This window comes from Perca flavescens, chromosome 9, assembly GCF_004354835.1.
Source record: "Perca flavescens isolate YP-PL-M2 chromosome 9, PFLA_1.0, whole genome shotgun sequence".
Lineage (NCBI taxonomy): Eukaryota > Metazoa > Chordata > Actinopteri > Perciformes > Percidae > Perca > Perca flavescens.
Window position 1 is genome coordinate 5,908,939 of NC_041339.1, and position 21,141 is coordinate 5,930,079.

General features: G+C 42.7%; 1 protein-coding gene across 6 annotated transcripts in view; it reads left to right on the forward strand.

Annotated features, from left to right (window-relative positions):
- Positions 1-21,141, forward strand: part of szt2 (SZT2 subunit of KICSTOR complex) — a 161,174-nt gene that overhangs the window by 16,052 nt on the left and 123,981 nt on the right. For all 6 annotated transcript variants that reach the window (XM_028586980.1, XM_028586986.1, XM_028586981.1 and 3 more), the window contains exons 8-23: positions 691-901; positions 1,619-1,789; positions 3,204-3,435; positions 3,589-3,718; positions 4,728-4,873; positions 5,536-5,688; positions 6,235-6,349; positions 7,288-7,493; positions 9,232-9,468; positions 10,785-10,863; positions 11,009-11,097; positions 12,739-12,907; positions 13,665-13,782; positions 14,838-14,951; positions 17,799-18,002; positions 20,377-20,474. In XM_028586980.1, coding sequence (XP_028442781.1) covers positions 691-901; positions 1,619-1,789; positions 3,204-3,435; positions 3,589-3,718; positions 4,728-4,873; positions 5,536-5,688; positions 6,235-6,349; positions 7,288-7,493; positions 9,232-9,468; positions 10,785-10,863; positions 11,009-11,097; positions 12,739-12,907; positions 13,665-13,782; positions 14,838-14,951; positions 17,799-18,002; positions 20,377-20,474 — 2,472 coding nt within the window. The remainder of the gene's footprint in view (positions 1-690; positions 902-1,618; positions 1,790-3,203; positions 3,436-3,588; positions 3,719-4,727; positions 4,874-5,535; positions 5,689-6,234; positions 6,350-7,287; positions 7,494-9,231; positions 9,469-10,784; positions 10,864-11,008; positions 11,098-12,738; positions 12,908-13,664; positions 13,783-14,837; positions 14,952-17,798; positions 18,003-20,376; positions 20,475-21,141) is intronic.

The window sequence follows — 21,141 nt, forward strand, 5'->3', positions numbered from 1 at the left end:
TTACCAATCGCTAACTTTTGGTTGTGATGTCGGTTTAGCATCGGCAGCATTCGCCTTAGCCAACTCCTTCACCACTAACGGAGTGAGCTGGAAAATCAAACTGTTCCCGAACCCCGTGGGGGGGAGGGCCACAACATCATGGCCACCAACACAACTCAGCAAAGATTGTTGTTGCTCGAGCTTTAACCTCTGGATAGTTGGTAGTGTTTCCAAAACGGACCGAATGGCTTCGCTCACATATTTCTCCACTCGCATCTTTCTCCGTTGCCCTAGCGCCTGACCTCATCGTCATCGTTCTTAGCCACTCCCTCTGTTCGCTGATTGGACCAGTAAAGATTTGGCTGGAGAAAACCCGCGAATATACCGCAAACCCATACATAGTACTGAAGGAAAATGAAAATTTAGCGGAAGTACGTAGGAGGGCTGAGCCAGGCTAAGAGTCATGTATACAGGGATATAAATATCCAGGTTGCTCTGAGCTAACTGTTCCATGAAAACGTTGTATCTGGAACATGATGAACCAGAGTATTTGTGTGCATGTTGATGTACTTAATAACTCCAACTCAAAGAACTATTACACAGGAGGCATTCTGTAACTAAAATGATTCCCCAATCTTGATCCAGAACGGAGAAGACATTATACTGAAGTCTCTGACTGCTCTTCTTTGAATTGTGTTTGTCCATTTCCAGGTTGGCGGTGCGTACTCCTACGACTGCAGCTTTGGCTACATCCCCAACGTAGAGCTGATGAAGTTCATCTCTTTAGCCACCTTTGGCTCATACCTGCCCAGCTGTCCTGATGTGGACCCGAAATGCCAGGAGATGAACACCTACCACAAGGCCTTCCTAACCTACTCCTTCCTCAACACCCTGGAGTCTATGAACTCCGAGTACTTCTGTGGTGAGACAGCTATGCATACAAAGTCTTGAAATCGAGTCTGTGTGTAGGTGTTTCTTTTTCTTTTTTTTATTGTGAAGACATTGTGTTAAAAAGAAAGTTGACATATAGATTAAACAATAGTTAAAGTGTTAAATGTGTGTATGGATGGTGTATGGATGTTTGGATGACAGGCATGGTGTATGTACATGTTTGGTGAACCTTAGTAGGGTGGAATGTAATAATTGTGGCAGAGATAATAATAATGGAGAAAATTGGATATTAGTATAACTACATCAGCACTTTTGTCACGTGTAAAATATTTATGTTCAATAATATATGGTGTGAACAATATATACGGACACGCCACGCAGCCAGTGTGTAGCTGGCCCAAGAATGCACTGGTGCAGCACCTCAAAAGAGCAGTATACCAAGAAGGACACCATTGGGGGACAAGCACTTCAGGTGGAACCAATTATGCCATCTGCATTGGATAAACCCAAGCAATAAAGCCCATGGCCGCCACAAGGCGTTTTTGTGATGGCTCCCTTTCAAAAAATGTTAAGCACCCCAAACTGTACAAGTGTACCAAATTCCATGCTTATATGTAACAGTGAACATTTCACCTCAAATTTGGCACATACTGTATCATCCGGACTAATAAGGTTAATTGGTATTGATGAGGGTTATGATGATGAAAATAAAAAGGGCCCACATACTAACTACTTCAGTGTTTTGTAGTTTCCCAGCACAAACTGTTCAACGAGCACCTGGTTTCAGCCAGCGGTAACCCGGCCCTGGTCATGAGGAGGAAGAAGCACACCGAGAAGGAGGTCCACGCTCATTTGATCAGCGTGGTGTCCGTGCGACTGAGAGAGGGCTACACCATCCGAGAGGTCAGCCTCACCAAAGGTAAACCCCTGTCTTTACAAAAGTCTCAGATATTTGAAAAGTCCGCAAGAGCGCAGGGACCCGGGTTCCATTCAGCCTGAGATGATTGGTTCCGGGGAGAAGGGTCGATCCTAAGCGGGATGGATAAGCACATAAGAAGCTGGGTCCAGACTAGTTAAATGATAGCCAGACAGATTATTTTAAGGGGATGGAAGAATGAAAGGGTGCCGTCAATCCAGGAGTGGGCCTGTGAGATGGCTACGGTGGCGGTGTTTGAAAAAAATGTCACATAAACGGTTTGCCAGATTGGATGTATATAATAGACTGAACTTTCTGGAGGGCTCCTAAGAAGCTTTGTGCTGGGCAGAAGCATTTGTTTTATGGTTTATTGTCTATTTTGTCAAATGGTCAGGAATATTGTGGTTACTGTCATATGCACAGTAAAGACAACTTACACCATGCATTGAAAAGGTTGATTTGCCAGTCTTCCTTACGCAATGGATAAAAAAGTAGAATAATACAAGAAAGCCCAAACAAACTATAAAAAAATCTGTAATAAATAGTTTAAAAAAAAGATTAGAAATGGAAAAAGTGCATTAAGTGCATAGACAGCTCTGTATGTGGTGTGAGTCCAGGAGTTTAGGAGTGGAGGATGGAGTGTGTGTGGGGGGGATATTGCAGCGTTACGGAATCTGATGGCCTGTGGATAGAAGCGGTTTGTGAGTCTTGTTGTCCGTGCATTTCCACTCCTGAGGGCAGAAGTGTGAATTTTCATGTTGTTTAAAAAAAAAAATTTGTTAATCACAAAAAAGAAAAGTCCAAGAGCAAATGGCTCGACAAGATGGTGCCGCATTAGACCTTGGTCCTGGTTTCTTCAAGGGGGTAAGCTTCGCTTCAGAACTCGAACCTCCTATGGCGCCATTTTGATGCTACAAAGCGATCACCTCCCAAAAGGCTCCATTACCTTGTATCTCACGTTATGGCTCCGTAGCAGATGTTTTTGTAAAAATAGGCTAACGATTGTGTCATAACCACATGACTTACTGTCGCATAGTAGAGGAATTACCACATAGTACAGATGAAGCTCGCAGGCATTTTAGACTTACGTTAGCTGTTTAAGTTTTATTACTATGTTAACTAGCATTTTGAACTGAACAATAATCAGCCTGTGCCTATGATATCTCCTTACGTATACCTACGCTCTCCGTCTCTGTAAGATTGGGAACGATTGAGATTTCTCTTGGCACAGCTACCAGAAGACTTACAACTTTCAGACACGTTGCTCACATCACATTTACGTCGTCTCTCTCAGTTGGAGGCTGTGCAGTAATGCTCAGCACTCACCGGAAAAGTGCTTCTAATATCCTTCACTGGTCTCCGTCCAGAGCAACGGGCTCTGTTGGTCCATTTTATATATGTCAATGGGTTACTTCAGGTGGGACTCAGCTGGAGGTGAAGCTTGTGCTGTTATGGAAACACAACATGCACATCGAGTACCTGGCGGCCGCCTCCTGGCCGCTGGACCCCGCCAAGAGAATCACCCGGGTGGAGGTGACGATGGAGGGAAGCTACGACATCCTGCACGACATCAGCTGCACCCAGAGGAAACCCATCACCAGCCCGTACCGCACGTCCGTCATCCGCCGCTTCTGGAACACGCTGCAGAGGTAAGTGAGAGATCCTGTAAATAAAAACTAAATAGAAATTCTGTACAGTTCCACCCTCACTTACAACCTACAATAATAATATGAATACAATTTCATAGCTATTGCTACCGGATGTGTTGGTACCTGACTACATGGTACTGTGTGTCCTTCCAGCATCAACCAGACTGATCAGATGTTGGTGCACCTCCAATCGTTTAATTCAATTCCTGAGAACTACATGATTCCCGAGAGCACCAAAAACGGAGTTCCTCTGTTCTACATCCCTCCCGGCTCTACTACTCCGGTACGGTGCAGACATTCACTGATTATACTTAAAGGGGAACTATGCAGTTTATTTAGCTTAATTTACCTTAACTGAACAGCTTCAGAGTCATTGGAATGGTTATATGACTTTTTTCGGGTTGAATGGTGGTCGTCTCGCTTCCCCCTAGCGCCTGTGAGCGGAAAAATCACCCTTGTATCAGGAAGCGTGATATCAGGTCTCGCAATGTAACCAATTGCTTTAGGCACTGCATACATACCCGCCCCCATCCAGGAACCGGCACAAAGCTGACCATAAGCCTGCTGCAAAAACCCAGATGGAGGAAGAATATTCTTAATGCGCCGTATACATGTCCAAACAATGCCTCTAAAACCTGAATAATACCGGAATATCACACATCTTAATCGGAAAATGCTATATTCGGATAAAGGCCTTATTCGGAATATCCAACCGGAATATGCTGTTTACATGACCCGTATCAAATTTGGAATATTGTCATATTCGGAATAATAGTGGAATATTGGTGCGCATGTAAACCTACTTGCTCACACTGTAGTTTATTTCGACTCAATCCCACACACACTGTCCTACTTCCACAGATACTCACTACAGCACCAAATGTGGATTAATCCGCCGCTGAAAATAGTCCCCCCAACAAAGTTGCTGTTTCCTCCAGTTTTTTTGATAAAAACTACAGTGATCAGCTGTTGTAGGAAATTACAGAGCCTTTTTTTAGAAAGGGAACTATGTGTATGAGGTGTTTTCAAAGATTTACGAGAGGGTAGGAAAGTGACACACTGCATGGAGATGGCTTTAACAGATGCATTGTTGCTTTTGGTCTTTTCATTGGATTTGTTGACAATAGGAAAATCTATCTTTATCCTTTAAGCACAAATAACCTGAACCACAGTGCTGATCTGCCTTTTCCAAGTAATGGTGATGCAGTTGGATCAATAATCATTGTGTCCTCTGAGACTCACTTGTGTTTGCGTACCTCCTGTACCTCCTCCTGTACCTCCTCTTTTCCCAGGTCCTGTCCTTGCAGCACAGTGGATCCAAAGACTCCTCTCAATCCCAGTTTGCTTCCTATTGGAAGCCCATCCTCTCCATGGATGCCACCTTCTGGCAGAGATGGCTGCACATGCATCGCATTGCTATCATCCTTGAACATGACATGTGAGAAATGTATAGTTGAGTTTTAACTATTTAAAGAGGATTTGCATAGCCAACAGGAACCGCTTCACTAAGACCACACATATATCTACGCTAGATATAAAAAGGGATGGATTTCAGGAAAGACAGTGCCTTGTGTGGATGTAGCTCCATATTTTACAATGCTTATTATCTGCCTTTAGGGCTGGGCGATAATTCAATATGATAATTTATCATCTTTCAATGGAATTGCATCTTGATGAAATCATATATTGAGATATTGTCGTCTAAATTTAAAATAACGAGCACATACTTACTCAATTTTCTCAGAAAATCTGTTGTGAAACATTTTAAGGGAATCTCATTGAAGAATTGCAGATTTGTTTTAACAAACAAACATTTTTGTGCATGCATGTAAATCTATTTTTTCTCTATAATTTCACTTGAAACTGTTAACCACATTATTGATAATTATTTATCTAAAATCTCACTGTAAAATATATTTTGTGAAAGCACCAATAGTCAGCCCTACAATATCGTCGCAATGTTGATAACGATGCATTTGGTCAAGAATATCGTCCTATCACATTTTCTCCAAATCGCCCAGCCCTATCTGCCACGTTTGTTTGGCTCGGTTTATTCTGGTCTGTCAGTCCGTCATTACATTCCTAATTTTGACCCTCCAGGCCTGTCCCCAAACACCTGCACACAGCTGGAAACAACGGACGCTACAGCACCATTCAGTGTCGCATCTCCCACTCTGCCCTCACGTCACTGCTGAGGGACTGGAGCAGCTTCGTGCTGGTGGAGGGTTACTCCTATGTTAAACTCATATACAGGTGAGACAACGGATGAAGAAATCACCACGTTAGGCCAAGAGCTGGAAGAAACTTTAGCTGTTTCCTAAACTGGATTCTGACACTAAGATTATTCAATTGATCAAAGTGATATCAGTATTTTTGGATTGGAGCTGGTGGTAATTGATATTTATTCCAGGATTTACCATCTTCAGGTTTCTCAAAGTAAGTCCCCCTAAATGGGAAAGGTTTCCCACGCAACTTTGTTCTCAGCAGGGGTGAAACACAGCCTTTAAGAGATCCTGAGACAATTATGTAATTTTTCAGAGTTTGCTTCCACAACTGTTCTTTTCCCCGTGAAATACTAGATACTTCTATCTCTTTAGGCTCTTAACAAATTCTTTAAATCCAAGGACAAATGACTATTTTGTCAAAGTGCTCACAACTCATGTCCACAGTGAGGCTAAGGCCAAGATGTTGAGGGAATATAACTTGTTTAAAGCTGTCACAGCACTTTTTTTAATAGCTCTTTTGAAATGAGAAGTCTGTGTTACGCCAAAAAGGTTTAAATGAATCGTGTGCCTACAGTTCGTCGGACCAGCCTCCTACCTCCTTCTACCTGGTCCGTCTCATCTCCAAGACACCTTGCATGGTTCTGCGTCTGGGCTTCCCTATTGGTACACCAGCCCATGTTCGAAACAAGGTACTGAGAGTCAAACACACAGTATCAGGGACACTCTGGCACAATCCAGACCATGATGATGTTCAGTGTTTGGTGCACACTGTGTCAGAGAGGTGAAGGTTCCAGCCTGTGGGTTTGTGCTGATGATGGATTGCATGCTGCATTTGTTTGTATTCAGTGTCAGAAATCCTTTTTCTATATTTACACCAAAATTTTGAATGACATTCCCCATCACATTCAAACATTATCATCCAGCACATATTTCAAAAAGTCATATAAACTTTCTTCTTGATAGTCATACTTGCTGCAGAACAGGAACCTGCTGTAAACCAGTTTTTAAACTGAGCCAGGCCCTTTTACTGTAACATAATTGTTGCTTTAAAAATGTTCCTGTAAAAAATTAAAATGGATGAAAATGAAATAATACAGCTGTAGACAGTACAGTAGTAGTACATGTATTAATAATTGAAACAACAGGTAATTTGAACAATCTCAACCCAAGGGCGATTTACTAGATCTTTCTTGGACCATTGGTTATGCTCCATCTGCTGATAAAGACAATGGGCCTCATTCACCAATCAACAAATGTGTTCTTAAACCCCACTTACGTTAGCCTGACAAGCCAGACCCACATCAAGATGTTGGGTCTGAGAACTCACCATTGACAGGGCTCAATCCGAGGGGCGGGATAAACGGTTGTCTTTTAAATTCCCTCTGCACGTAATAAGATAGCGCTACAACCAACCAGCCAAAAAGATTCGGTGCATCCCTATTGATAACTATACCTTTTCTCATAAATACGAGATCTTTTCTCAGAATTATTAGATAAGGTGCAGATTTTCATGAAAAAGCAGCAGTTGGTAACGTATCTGAACTAACTTAACCTTTTGTGGCAACATTTGAATGATATATTTGTTTTTGCTGTAACTCCCTCCTGACATTTTGTGTTTTTCCGTCAGATTGTAGATGAGCTGCGAGAGCAGATCCTCAAACTGCGCTTCCCTCATCGTGTTCAGAACAAAGAGGCAACTCCCAAGACCAAGAGAAAGATAGTTGGTCATCCATCACCATCCAAATCTCCCTCCATCCCAGCTCCCAAACCTGCACTGTCAGACAGACCCTGTGTGGTGGTGCTCAACAAGCCTCTGGAGAAGCTGCTCATTAGGTCAGTGCGTATGATAGCAGGGCATCAGAACTGCACATGGAACCAAATGGAGCCGGACTGTCATAAACCTTTTTTTTTTTATTTGCTTACATTGTTAGAATTTCTAAATTAAAGGTGCTGTAGGTAGGATTGCAAAAATTTGAACATCAACAACTTCTCAGTCCCTCCCCCTTTCTGCTAAAGCACAAGCCCCTCCCCCACAAGGGAGAATTAATGCGTGTGCATGAGCAGTGATTGCCACGCAGTTAGACACCCCCCCCCCTGGCCCTGATTGGTGCATCTGAACAGGGAGCGGTGGATTTTTGCAAATGGCACTACAGGCTGTAGGTGGTGCCAGAGGAGCCAGATTTGTTTTTTTTTTATTTACCTGCTTCAACATTGGGTCAGTTTCAGCAAATATGACAGAAAGTTAGTTTTATAAGTCTTACCTACTGCACCTTTTAAAGTATTGTCACAACTGGCTGTGACTACAGTGTGACTGTGATGTGTAAAGCAACAAAGCTCCAACAATGTATCCTCATTCATTCAACCTTTTATTTAAACTAATCGAGTAGTTACAAAGACAACAAAACAATAACACAGAAACCAATACACCATCATAAGAAAGATAAAAACATTTTGAATTGAACATTTTATAAATAACATTTGATGAATAAATTAGGATAAGATAATACGGATACAAAAGAAAGTACAATTATGTTAATAAAGTACAAGTAGAAGTTTGCAAGTTTAAAACCAGAATTCTAAATTGTCCAAAAGGCACAGGTGAGTTGATTTTAAGGTAGTGTTGCAATTTGTTCCCGGAGTCAGGGGCACTAAAGTTAAAAGCAGTTTTTCTAAATTCAGATTGAGCTTATGGAACATTTTCCGAAAGGGAGCCATCGCAAAAACGCCTTGTGGCGGCCATGGTCTTTTTTTGCTTGGATTTATCCAACTATTGCAGATGGCATATTTGGTTCCACCTGAAGTGCTTGTCCTTGGTATACTGCTCTTTTGAGGTGCTGTACCCGTGCATTCTTAGGCCAGCTACACACTGGCTGCGTGGCGTGAGCGTGTCGGCTGCGTGGCGTGTCCTTTTTTTTTCGGCTCCCATGTTAACGGGTTAGAGCTCGCATACTGCCTGCGTGACACGCACGTCTGAGGAGCGGCTCGAGCTGCACCGAAAACGCATTTTTTTCACGTGACGTCTGGCGTTTCCAGGCAAAATAGAATACGAAAAGTACACAAATACATTTAATAAATTACATTTTGATGTTTGAAAGTCTCTAGGTTTTGACATCCCTCCCTGGAAATACGTCACCTACAGCTTTTTAATCGGGGGATGCTGGACTACAGGATAGCCTATGCTTTTAACATTTTAACAATTTAGCAAAATCTGTTGAATTTCAATTGGATTCTGATAAAACAATAACATGGACTTTATTATCTCAGAAAAGGGAATTGAAATATAAAAATATATATATCGAAATATGTGCAAACAAATGTACAAACACAAACATATTGACAAAATAAAGTTGAAGAAGACGCTATTATTTCATTTTATCAATGGGAAACATACAGTACATGTTTACAGACAAGGCTAGCAGCAGCAGCACTGCGTCAGACCTGTTTCTGGTGTGCAAAGACATAGAAAACGCCACGCAGGCAGTGTGCAGGAGCCCTCACACCGTATCCTCTGTGTGAGAGGAGGCTGCCAGCCGGACACATTTTAATGAAGCGAACTTCGGATGCTCTGCAGGTATGAGAAGCTGCCGTTGGACTTCAGGACTCCTTTCATTTTCAACATGGAGAACTTTCCTCAGCCCTCCAACAGTTCGGTCCCCCTCAGCATGGCAGCCAACCGGACCGCCTCCTCCACCCTGGCCTCGCTGTCCCGTTACTTCCTGCACCAGCGCTGGGTGTGGGCCGTGCAGAGCAGCCACGGACTAACCGTGGCCATGCAGGCTGTCGCTCACATCCTGTCCATGCTCTCCGAGTGAGTTCATCATTTGTGTTTCTTGTTGTTGCCCTACTCGAGTAGTCTGTTTCAGAAAACGAACACATTTGCTAAAGGATATCTGGTATGTGGTGGTGTTGTCACTTATGTTTTTTTTTTTATTTATACAAATACTGTAAATTATAAAATAGTGTGCGGTAACTTTAGAGAGGCCTTTACTTAATTGTTTAATGCCTCCTCCATGTTTGTTTTGTTACATTTGGTATAATGTGAATTTCTACTGCACTTATTCCATCAGTATAACAGAGACATATACTTAGTGAATTGGCTGTAAACCCTGTATAAACTAAGATGGAGCAAACGTTTTGATTTAATAAACCCAAAGTAATCTATAGCTGCTTTTTGATCGCGGGAACTTTCCCCTGCATTTCGACTTCAGGAACCAGGGTCTAAATGAAGTTCTGGGGACTTTTTCCGGGGACTTTTTACCAACCCCAAAAGTCCCTGATCAGAGGCCAGTATTTTCTGAAAGTTAAGGAACTTTGGGGTGGGGTATGCATGGCTGACCGTCGCTGATTGGTACACAGCGCGGCTGCTTCAACAAGAAGTACTCAAGTATCGATTCATGAGCATTTTAGGACGAGGGGAGAACATTTCTCAAAAAAAGCAGCGTATTCAGTTCAATTTTATTCATAGTGTCAAATCATAACAGAATTTATCTCAGGGCACTTTACAGATAGAGTGTGTTCTAGACCTACTCTATCATTTACAAATACCCAACAATTATGAGTGCAGCTAATTCTAATGAATTATAGCTGTTTGAACATTGGCTGGTTGACGCCAGACCCTTCTCAGCTGTAACTGAGAGTGGGTCTGGGGAAGGTTCATTCACAGCCCATTTCCAAAGGGGCCTCAGGGCGTCACCAACAGACGCCGCCCAAATGCCTCTGTGTGCAATTGGATAGTCCTTCAACCAATCAGACCAACGCTCTGGGTGACGTAGCAGCGACAGCGGCATCAGCGGGTTGCTGCGCTTTGGTGGCCGTCATGATCAATGTAAACAGAAAGCTGCTTGCCGTCGCTGCGCTATCGTCATCGTGTAAAGCCCGCCTCAACGGTTGTGATTGGTGCCTTGATTTGGAAAAATTGGAAATAGGCTTGAACGGGCTCTTGGCCAGACTGACTTGCAGAGCAAATCTCTAATTTGCCGGAAGTTCGTCAGGGTTTTCCCAGGCTAGTTTGAATGCTGTTTGGCTTATAGATGCTTGAAGTCCTAGCAGTTGAAGCTGCTTTATGTGAGATAAAGCAGCTTTGTGGAATATGTTTCCTAAAAATACCTGTTGATGTCTGTGAAGGATCCGCATATCAGAAGGCTTTCACTTTGCTGCCAGTGGAGAGGGCATCATTAACATGGTGATCGAGCTGCCAATGAAGGTAAGGAACAGCAGGACGCCAGATCTCATACATCACGAAGGCTGACGCTGCACCATTTAGTTAGTTTTCATCTTCGGTGCTTGTTTATGTACAGTACATTCCTAATGGTTTCTGCTGAATTCAATTTTGAATTTCTATTTTTCAGGCCATGTCGGGGGATTCAGACAGAGAGAGTGACTCTTGTATTGTTCAGTACATCCTGTTTCCACCTCACTGTACATCTACCAAGGACAGGTAAGACGGGCAGTAATCACCTGTCAGCCTCTCATTCATTAGAATGGAGTGGTGACACTGAGGACTCCTGCAACAACAACAACACCCCGCAAAGATTTTTATTTATTCTTAGAAATTTATCAAAATTTGCTCATGATTCAGATTGAACTGTCACTTTGTTAGAGTCATTTCAGTATCAAATGATAGACAGAGACCACTGAAGATATTTTCAAGTTAATTTTACTTGAGAACCCAACAAGGAGGCAGTCTATGCACTACAGAATAGTACAGACAATGACGAAAAGCTCTCTACAGCTGCTTTTTATAATAAATGTAATAAATCATGATACACAGTAGATGTCGTCAATTGTTATCTTGTCAGAGTCTATGACATCTCCCCTATCTGGTCTGGGAGGGCATGTATGCCCTCAGGAACACACCGTGCCTAGACAAGGACACAGTGAGAGGGTCAAAGTTTAAGAGGAGAACGTATTGTCGTTATCGTCTACTTTAAAATAAACGGGCCCATCATTTGCAAAAAGGAACAGCATGCTGTAAAGAGGAAGACTTGAAACTAGCGATTGAGCCCATGAACTCGTTCTGAAAATGTGTACTGAGATAATAAATCAAGTGAGAAGTAGGCTCATTTTCTCATAGACTTCTATAGGAACGGACTTGTTTTTGGACCCATTGGAGTCGCCCACTGCTGGAAGTTAGATAGAATGCAGGTTTACGGCACTTCCGCATTGGCTTCACTTTTCAGACCAGGAAGTCTCGTCCTGTATTTGTACAGTCTATGGTTCAAACCAAAGACTCCACACACTAATTAGCAGTCTGCTTCAATCAAGAAGAGGGAGGAACTCTGTAAACTCACCTGCTGAGGTGATCAGCTAGAATGAAAACCTGCAGACTATTCAAGACTGTATGGCTGCAGCCTGGAGCCTCCTATCTCATGCCCTCCCGCCTGGTTCCTTCCCCGAGCTTCCACTTTTCAAAATAAGCTTACATCTGGTTAGCTATCTCTTCGTACTTTGGTGTTTTGGATGATTTCAAAGTCAAAGTCTGTTTATTAGTCTCCCTAAGGAGAAATTCTGCTAAAGGCTGCTAGTAAAAAAAAACATTAATTTATCCATTTATAAATATAAATATCCTTACAATCCATTGTAAAAATGCAGTAATTCCTTCATTCATATCCATACATACATTCAGTCACAAATTTACATTAATAAAATTCATGGTCATACGTTCATCGCTGCTCATTTATGAGCTATCGATGAGTCATTATCAATATGAACTCCTAGATATTTAAAGGAGGACACCTGCTTGATGTCAAAACCATGGATGGCCACAGGCCTCTGATGTCCAGCTGATCTTGGGTCTACCAAGAACTAAACTTTATGGCAATCATGCTAATGAATAACATAATTCTTTTCAGCAGATGTCTTAGTTACAACACGATTGAGCAAAGCAGTTTTGTGTTTACGTGTGCAGGATTTATTCAGTTTGGGAAATCCCACCACTGTGGCTATACAAAACATACAGTGGCTTTAACTCTGATGTACGGCCTGCTTACCTTGGCATTCACACCGACCCTCCTCCGCGAACGCTGGCATCATGTACATTTTGTCAGCCTGTTGTCTTCTGTCTTTCATGGGACTCCAGCTTCTCCACCGATGACGACAACGACACGGAGGTGGAGGCCGTGGACATGGACACGGAGCTGAACCTGGTAACAGAGTGCTGGGTGGAACCGCAGAGCGGCATAGTGATGAACTGCATGGACCACCATCGCCACTTCCAGGGCCTCAAGTACCAGGAGATCCCTCAAGCGGTGTGTATAGCTAATTTACACAGCAGCTAGTCCCAGAAGGGCGGTCCGTCCACACACCCATTCACTGTAAAAAAAATAGAGCTAGGGGACCTAGGCAGTCAGACCAAAAAAAGCGATCCCGCGATTTGCTGCAGGGTTGTGAGTCAATGAAATGGCCCATTTTGCGTGACGTCCTGTTGTGTTCTTAAACCTACAAACAAAGGAGAGAGAAAAGAGATGAGTGAGACATAGCGAGTGCTTTGTTGTTGCAGAAAACATTCAGCCATTATACAAACTCTCAGGCAGTTTAGTGCTTGTGTTTCGTTTTTTTACCCTCATAGTGTATTAAAACTTTGCTGTGGCAGCGATAGAGGCAGTGATGTTTCCTGTTTCCTGTACGGGACTCTCAGACCACCTAAAACCAGAGCTCAAGACAAGTCTGATCTCTGTTACATGATTGGCCACCACAGCGTGACGTGGGGTTGCGTTTCTCCAAAAGTTGAGTCGGTCTCAACTTTTCCCCACACGCCCGCTGCGCTTTTTTGAGTGTCCCCCCTGCAGCAACCCCCACCGCAGCCTAAATGCACTACCCTCATTAAAAATGAATGGAAAGACCTGTGTTGTTGCAGAACCGTCGGACGGCCGACGCATGCTGTCTGAACGCAGCCTAAATCACTGTGTGTGCGTTCAGAGAGCTCCGTTAACTGTTGTTATCTGTATGTGAGGTTATCTTAAGACATCAGGTTGTGTTTCATGGTGATCTGCTGTGTTGTTGTAGATCTTCCCGAGAGATCTGGCCTGTATGTCCACCATGATGACCTTTGAGTATTTGAGCCAACTGTGTCAGAATAAGGACCAGGTCTGCTCACTGCCAGCTGGACTCAAGGATGGGCGAGGTAATCAAACATCTCACATTTCCTACAATGTTACTTGACACTGGACATACATTAAATTCTCAGATGGTGTGTTCGGGTCCCTCAGGTAGCAGCACCACAAAAGCACACTGTAGAAACTCTCTGACAAAAGTTAAAATCCTGTATAGAAAATAGGACCAAAGTCTTTAAGTAACATTTACAAAGTGGTATAATAGTGTAGTATAAAAGCAGGCAAGTAAGCAAGTATTCAATATGCGGAAAAATGGTTATACTATTCTTGTTATAATTTGACTTATTATTACTGATTGATTAATGAGTAAGCAACATATACTGCTGGGTAACCAATAAGAACCCATATTTTATTTACTCATCACAGTTATGTTTGTAAAGTCTTAATTTGTAAAATAACTACTAACTATAGTTGACAGATGAAAACAGTATCCCCCTTGTGTAGTGGAGTAAAAGTCTAAGGTAGCATAGTAAAGCAAGTAAAGCATAAATAACTTAATTGTACTTGAGTACAGTATTTGAGTAAATGTACTTAGTTATGTTCCACTACTGGTGGTCCGGGGCTTATTAAGCTCAAATGCAGAGATTTCATTTAAAAAGGCTGCTATTATAGACTGCTTTTTATTCCCCCAGCAAACTCTGCTGCATGACTGCTGTGCTTTAAGAGAAATACAAATTTATCACTTCTATTTTCCTGTTTTTTTCTATGAATGTTTCAAACTACCAGCACAGGGAGGATTATGGCATTAAAGCGGCTTGAAGGCTTTTAACATGAAGCACCTATGCAGGAATTGTTGAGTTTTATTAACGGCAGCAGCAGAAATGAAAGAAAACGCAAATTGGAAGCGATTGGAAATAACTGGATTTGTTAAGTTTCTGCCAAAGTACCAATATATATTTTGTGTTGTACTAATACCTGTCCCCTTCAGCTACTGGCTCTGTCATATTGCCCAATCTCTGCGATGTCAAATCTGTGTATTGCTGTATTTGAAAGGCAAAGCTGTTATAAATTGAAGAATGGATTATTGTGTGTGTCTGTCTGTCTGTCTGTCTGTCTGTCTGTCTAGGAGAAGCCCTGGCCTCAGAGGACAGCATTCACATGGTTCCCTTCCAGTTTGACCTCATTCAACTGCTCCCAAAATGCCAGCAGGTTGAGCTCTTCTTCCTTACATTCAGTACAGGTACGACAATCAGACGCTCCATCTGCAACATTGAGAATGATATACAGTGGGGGAAATAAGTATTTGACCCCTTGCTGATTTTGCAGGTTTGCCCACTTACAAAGAATGCAAAAATCTACAATTTTAATCATATGTACATTCTAACAGTGAAAAGAAAATTCCAGAAAATCACATCATATGAATTTATTAAAATTGATAACCATCTGATGAGGAAAAACAAGTATTTGACCCCCTGGACAAACAGCAAGTATTCTGGCTCCTACAAGCCAGTTAGTCTTTCTTTAAGACACAGCCCCAATCCGAACCAATTATCTACATCAAATACACCTGCCTCACCTCGTTACCTGTATAAAAGACACCTGTCAACACCCAAACAACCAGCATCCAACATCACCACGATGGGCAAGACCAAAGAGCTTTCTACGGACATCAGGGACAAGATTGCTGATCTGCACAAGGCTGGGATGGGCTACAAGAGAATCGGAAAGCAACTTGGAGAGAAAAGATCAACTGTCGGTGCAGTTATCAGGAAATGGAAGAAGCACCACACCACCGCCAACCTCCCTCGGTCTGGGCCTCCACACAAGATCTTGCCTCGTGGGGTGTCCCTGATCATGCGAACGGTGAGGAATCATCCCAAAACCACAAGGGGGAACTGATGAATCAACTGAAGGCAGCTGGGACCACAGTTACAAAAGAAACGGTTGGTAACACACTACGCGTCATGGATTGAAATCCTGCAGCGCACGCAAGGTCCCCCTGCTCAAGAAGAAACATGTACAGGCCCGCATGAAGTTCGCCATTCACCACCTGGACGACTCAGAAGAGGCCTGGAAGAAGGTGATGTGGTCAGATGAGACCAAAATAGAACTTTTTGGCCTCAACTCAACTCGTCGTGTTTGGAGGGCAAAGAACACCGAGTACAACCCAAAGAACACCATCCCCACCGTCAAGCATGGTGGTGGCAACCTCATGCTTTGGGGGTGCTTTTCAGCCAAGGGGACGGGACAACTCCATCGTATTGAGGGGAGGATGGACGGGGCCATGTATCGTGGAATTCTGGACCGACATCTCCTTCCCTCAGTGAGTGAGCTGAAGACGGGTCGAGGATGGGTGTTTCAGCACGACAACGATCCTAAGCACACCGCCAAAGCAACAAAAGAGTGGCTGAAGAAGAAGCACATCAAGGTTCTGGAGTGGCCTAGCCAGTCTCCAGACCTGAATCTGATTGAAAATCTTTGGAGGGAGCTTAAAATTCGAGTTGCTAGGCGATAACCTCGGAACCTGAATGATTTGGAGGCTGTCTGCAGGGAGGAGTGGGCCAACATCCCTGCCGAAATGTGCACAAACCTTGTCACAAACTATAAAAACCGTTTGACATCTGTGCTGGCCAATAATGGCTTTTCTACAAAATATTAACATGCTGTTTGTCCAGGGGGTCAAATACTTGTTTTTCCTCATCAGATGGTTATCAATTTTAATAAATTCATATGATGTGATTTTCTGGAATTTTCTTTGGGATTCTGTCTTTCACTGTTAGAATGTACATATGATTACAATTGTAGATTTTTGCATTCTTTGTAAGTGGGCAAACCTGCAAAATCAGCAAGGGGTCAAATACTTATTTCCCCCACTGTACATCCATCATGAAATACAAACTTTTCCTGTAGACTTTGGCTGTGTTTAGACGGAAACGATCTGAAGAGAAAACGCAAAAGTGGCGTTGTGTTCTCACATTTTATTCTGCGTTTAGATGAGCGTTATTGGGGGGAACTCTGCGTGCATATGGTGACGCAAAAGTGGAAGTGTGAAATGCGATCCACCAAGTCTCCGCGCCTGTGTAGAACCTTCCTTCTACTTATCTCCTTCTCCTCCTCCTCTCTCCCTTTCCTCTCCCTAGTAGCGCGAAACGAACAACAAAAGATGACAATTTTATCTGGACAGACGAGGAGGTGGAGTTATTGCTCCAAACAATGCGCACACACGCGCACACACACACACTTGCACACACTCGCACACACTCGCACAGTCCGTTTTTAACCTTTGGACGGGAACGCAATGGTGGAGCATTTTTAAGATTTCCACTCTGGATGGTGGTTTCATTTTTTTTTTGCGTTTTTAAGTCCCAAAAATGCCGTCTAAACAAAAGGCACACCTGATAAAATATTTTGCTGTTTTCACCCGCAAGTGTATTCGTGCAAACAGGGCCTTTGACTAAAAACAACAACATACAAAATATACCTGAGTAGATTCAATACAAATGTTGTCAATGTACAAGAAAACAAAAACATCAACAAAAAGGGGGGAATTACTTAAAAAATTACAAGTCAAAAGCCAAAAGGCTAGATCATATAAAAATCAACATTTAGGAGCAGCACACAAGGGGAGATTAATCAAAACAATGATTTCCTAGATGTGTCATTAAACATTTTTCTTGCGTTTTTTACTAAAAACAATTTAAAATGTATAAACCAAACAAAGGAAGGCTTGGAACATCTTCATTTACTGCAATGAATATGATATTAACCCATGAGAGCCATCATATTAACTCTATCAGATGTTGATGAATCTATAGTATCCATATAAAAGAGGATGTGTGATCAAAAGTTGGGATATTATCAATCCTAAATGACAGCCAATCATGTAGCTTGGACCAGAAGCTGTTGGACACAGGGCAAAAAGAAAGAACATGTGTTCCAAAGTCTCATCAGCCGCCTCACAAAATACATACGGATCTACTTCAAATTTGAACCTTTTTCTAATAAAGTCAGCGACCGGATAGATTTAATATTTAGAAACCGTGTGTGTTCCTTGTTGTCACCTGTGTCTTCCCCTTCCTGTGTGTAGCAGTGGAGACGGAGGAGCAGATTCACGGCTCCCCCTGTCTGTCCAACGAGCTGCTGCTCAGCCTCTTCCATAGCAGCCTGGAGCACGAGCTCAGCGACCGAGAGATCCCGTTAGCCCCCAGCGACCACGGCTCCTTCATGCACCACATCTTGGAGCGAGAGCGAGACGGCCACGTTGCTCCTTTCTCCTTACCTGTTATTAAAGGTATAGTAAGTGATGTAAATCCAATACTTTTTTTGTTTTGTCAAATTCAGCAAATCCCTCCTCACACTCGCCTAGCTCTCTAGTTTCTGTGTGTGCTGAAAAAGAAACTGGTGTTCATACACAGCGCGTGTAATCGGAAAACAAACAGAAAGGAGTGCGCGAGCCACAAAACACTATTCCAGCCAATTGGCAACAAGCAGCGACCGTTGATGGTGAAAGTCCGTCTTTCTTAAGCCCGAGACACACCAATCGGCCGTCGCCCTAATTCTCGCTTAAAATGTTTTCAGAAACATGTTTCAGTGAACTATTTTAGTACAATGTGAGCTTGTATTCTGAACAAGCCGTTATGACAAGTCTATCTTTGAATTTCCGGAGAAGCCAGACCCACGTAACTCGTTCGTCCAATCAGCTACCGGTTTTCATTTTTGGGCGACGATACAGATTAGCGCTACCTGCTGTTATGGAGACGTATTACGTCTCGTCACTTTGGTGTGTTCCGAGGCACTTTTTTGACCAATTTGGGGAGAATGATCAGTCCAACTGCCTTTTCTGCCGAGGGTCGGCCGTCGGGTCCGTGTGTCTGAACCTTTAGTCATCCGTTTTACAGAAGCGGATTACTCTAATTCTCCACACTTCTTAACCACGCTTTCAGATTGTTATTCCCTGGAGCCGAAAACTTTGACTATTAAAGCAACAGCAGAGAACTTTTCCTGCTTCGGTCCCCCTACAGGTTGGAAGCGGAATTGTCCATTACATTATTCAAGTTTGCCAGATCGGGTAGCGGATCTGTGGTTCGAATGAACTGGACAATGAAATGTAATGTAATGGACAATTCCGCTTCCAACCTGTAGGCAGACCGAAGCAGGAAAAGTGTTGCAAGAGGCTAAATCTTTTTTTTTTTTTTTTTTTTTTTTTTTTTTTTTTTTATCTTTTTATCATAGATTGACTCAAGTGTAGTTTTCGTTGTCCAGCGGGGAACTTGAAACTGTTAATTCTTTGGTTGGGGGTTTGCTGGGATCCTAAAGAGAACTGTTTTGGTTTTGAGAGAAAAGACTCACCAGCTGCATTAAGTGAAATGTATTAAAAGTCTAATATGTAATGTATTTACTGTAAGAAATCCAAAAATGACCCCAATGCGTCATCAGATATTAAGGAAACATGCTAAGTTGAAATACTATCTTTTCTGACAACAATGCTAACGCCAGTTTTTTCTCCTTTTTGAAATTTCTGTTCCATGACGGAATTTCTGTTTGTGTTTTGGCCTGTGTGTTGTTATCAACTGCCCAGTTTGACAGCCAGGCCGGGTTGCCAGATATACCTGTAAAAATGTAAACCCAGCGTGCTAGAGCTGTAGCGTTAGTACAGCCATGGAAGCAGCAAACAAACAAACGGGATCAACGGAGATAGAGTCTACCCAACCTAAAAAAAACCTTGGCATGTTTCTAATCGTTGCGTGACCAGAGACGTAACAAACCCCGGGTAAATATTGGAGATGTATTTGAAAGATGGAGACCGCTTAGAGTCCAAAAGGATGCTGAGTTGGCTAATTTCCCCCTGAACAGGTAAGCATTAGCTTCAGGCTAATTTATCACGGCTACAAGGGACGGGCATTTCATGTCATTCCAACATTTGGGCACTCCCATTGAATTATATAGCTAGCTTACCCGAGTTGGTTATTCGCAAAAACAATTGAGACAAAGCCAGTAAAGTGATCGCGCTGCCATGCTAACTCTGCTAACTGCTAACGTTAGCGGAGGGAAAAGGCTGATTGGGACAGCCCTAGCTTTCAGGCGATGACATGTACCTTCTGTTTTTATTTAATTTAATCCGATACAGGAAGGGTTTCGTGATGGGTTTCTCTTCTAATGTAATCTCGCATTGCCAGATCTTCCTCCACAGCGCTGCAGAGGAAGGTCTGGCTAGTCCACACAGCATTCCTGCATGGGAGAAAAACGTGCTCTGGTTTATTGGCATTTCTTTAAACCAATCACAATCATCTTGGGCAGTGCTAAGCGCCGGACGGAGCAAAGGTGCCTCTGCAAAATAGCCTCCGGAAGGAACTTGTTTTGGTGGAACATGTGTACGTTGAAAAGTTGTTTTAGTCGTGCAACAGAAAACTCAGATTGGGCAGATAGTCTATCTAGCTGTCTGGATTTACCCTGCAGGGATCTGAGGAGCAGTTAACCATAGTCCTCATAAATCCACCCGAGTTTAGAACGCCAACACAAAGAAAGAGGAAGGTATCGGACATCCGGCCGAAAAGAGGGACCTCCGGCGGAATTTCTGGCAACATCGGAACAATCCCAGAAGTGGAACGTCGTGGATACAGATTACTCCTAATGTATCTCAATTTCTGCCTCTTGTGTTTTGTCAGAGGAGTGTGTGAAGCCTCCAGACAAACAGGACACCATGACGTCATTCCACACCACTGGCAGCAGCAAAGAGGTGATGGGATCTACCAGCACTTTACAGGTAACCCAGCCATCAAAGAACACACATTCAAGCGTTAATCCTAAATCAGTCATGCACGTTCATATACATTATAGTACAGAATTAGATATTATATTTTTTATGTATTCATTACATAAGTTTTATATTTTATTATTATATATTCATCTACCTGGCACTAACAGATTAAAGATCAGAAATAGTTTTACTAAAAAATTTACCTAGACTGACACCAACACAATAGGTCCTGTATATTAGATAATCAGATTAGATAATAATAAAAGAACAAAGCGGCCCCACCTACTTATTGACATCACACCTCAAATACTTATCATAGCTATAGGGCCCTATCTTGCACCCGGCGCAGCACAAAGCCTGACACAAGTGTCTTTGCTAGTTTAAGACCGACGCGTGCACACTAGGTTTGTTACACACACACAGGGAAGCACAGCAGCACACAAACATGTAAAAGATTACAAATGAAAATATTACGGTGCATATCCACCATTATAATAGCAATGCGCCAAGGTACAAACGCGCCTGGCTTTTAAAGGGAATGGGAGATGACTCTCTGATTGGTTTATTGCATGTTACGCCCAAAACACACCTATGAATTAATGTAGACACTAAGTACAACCCTTTAGAACCATGCGCCCGGCACACAGACCCTTTTTTCCGCGATCAAACTAGC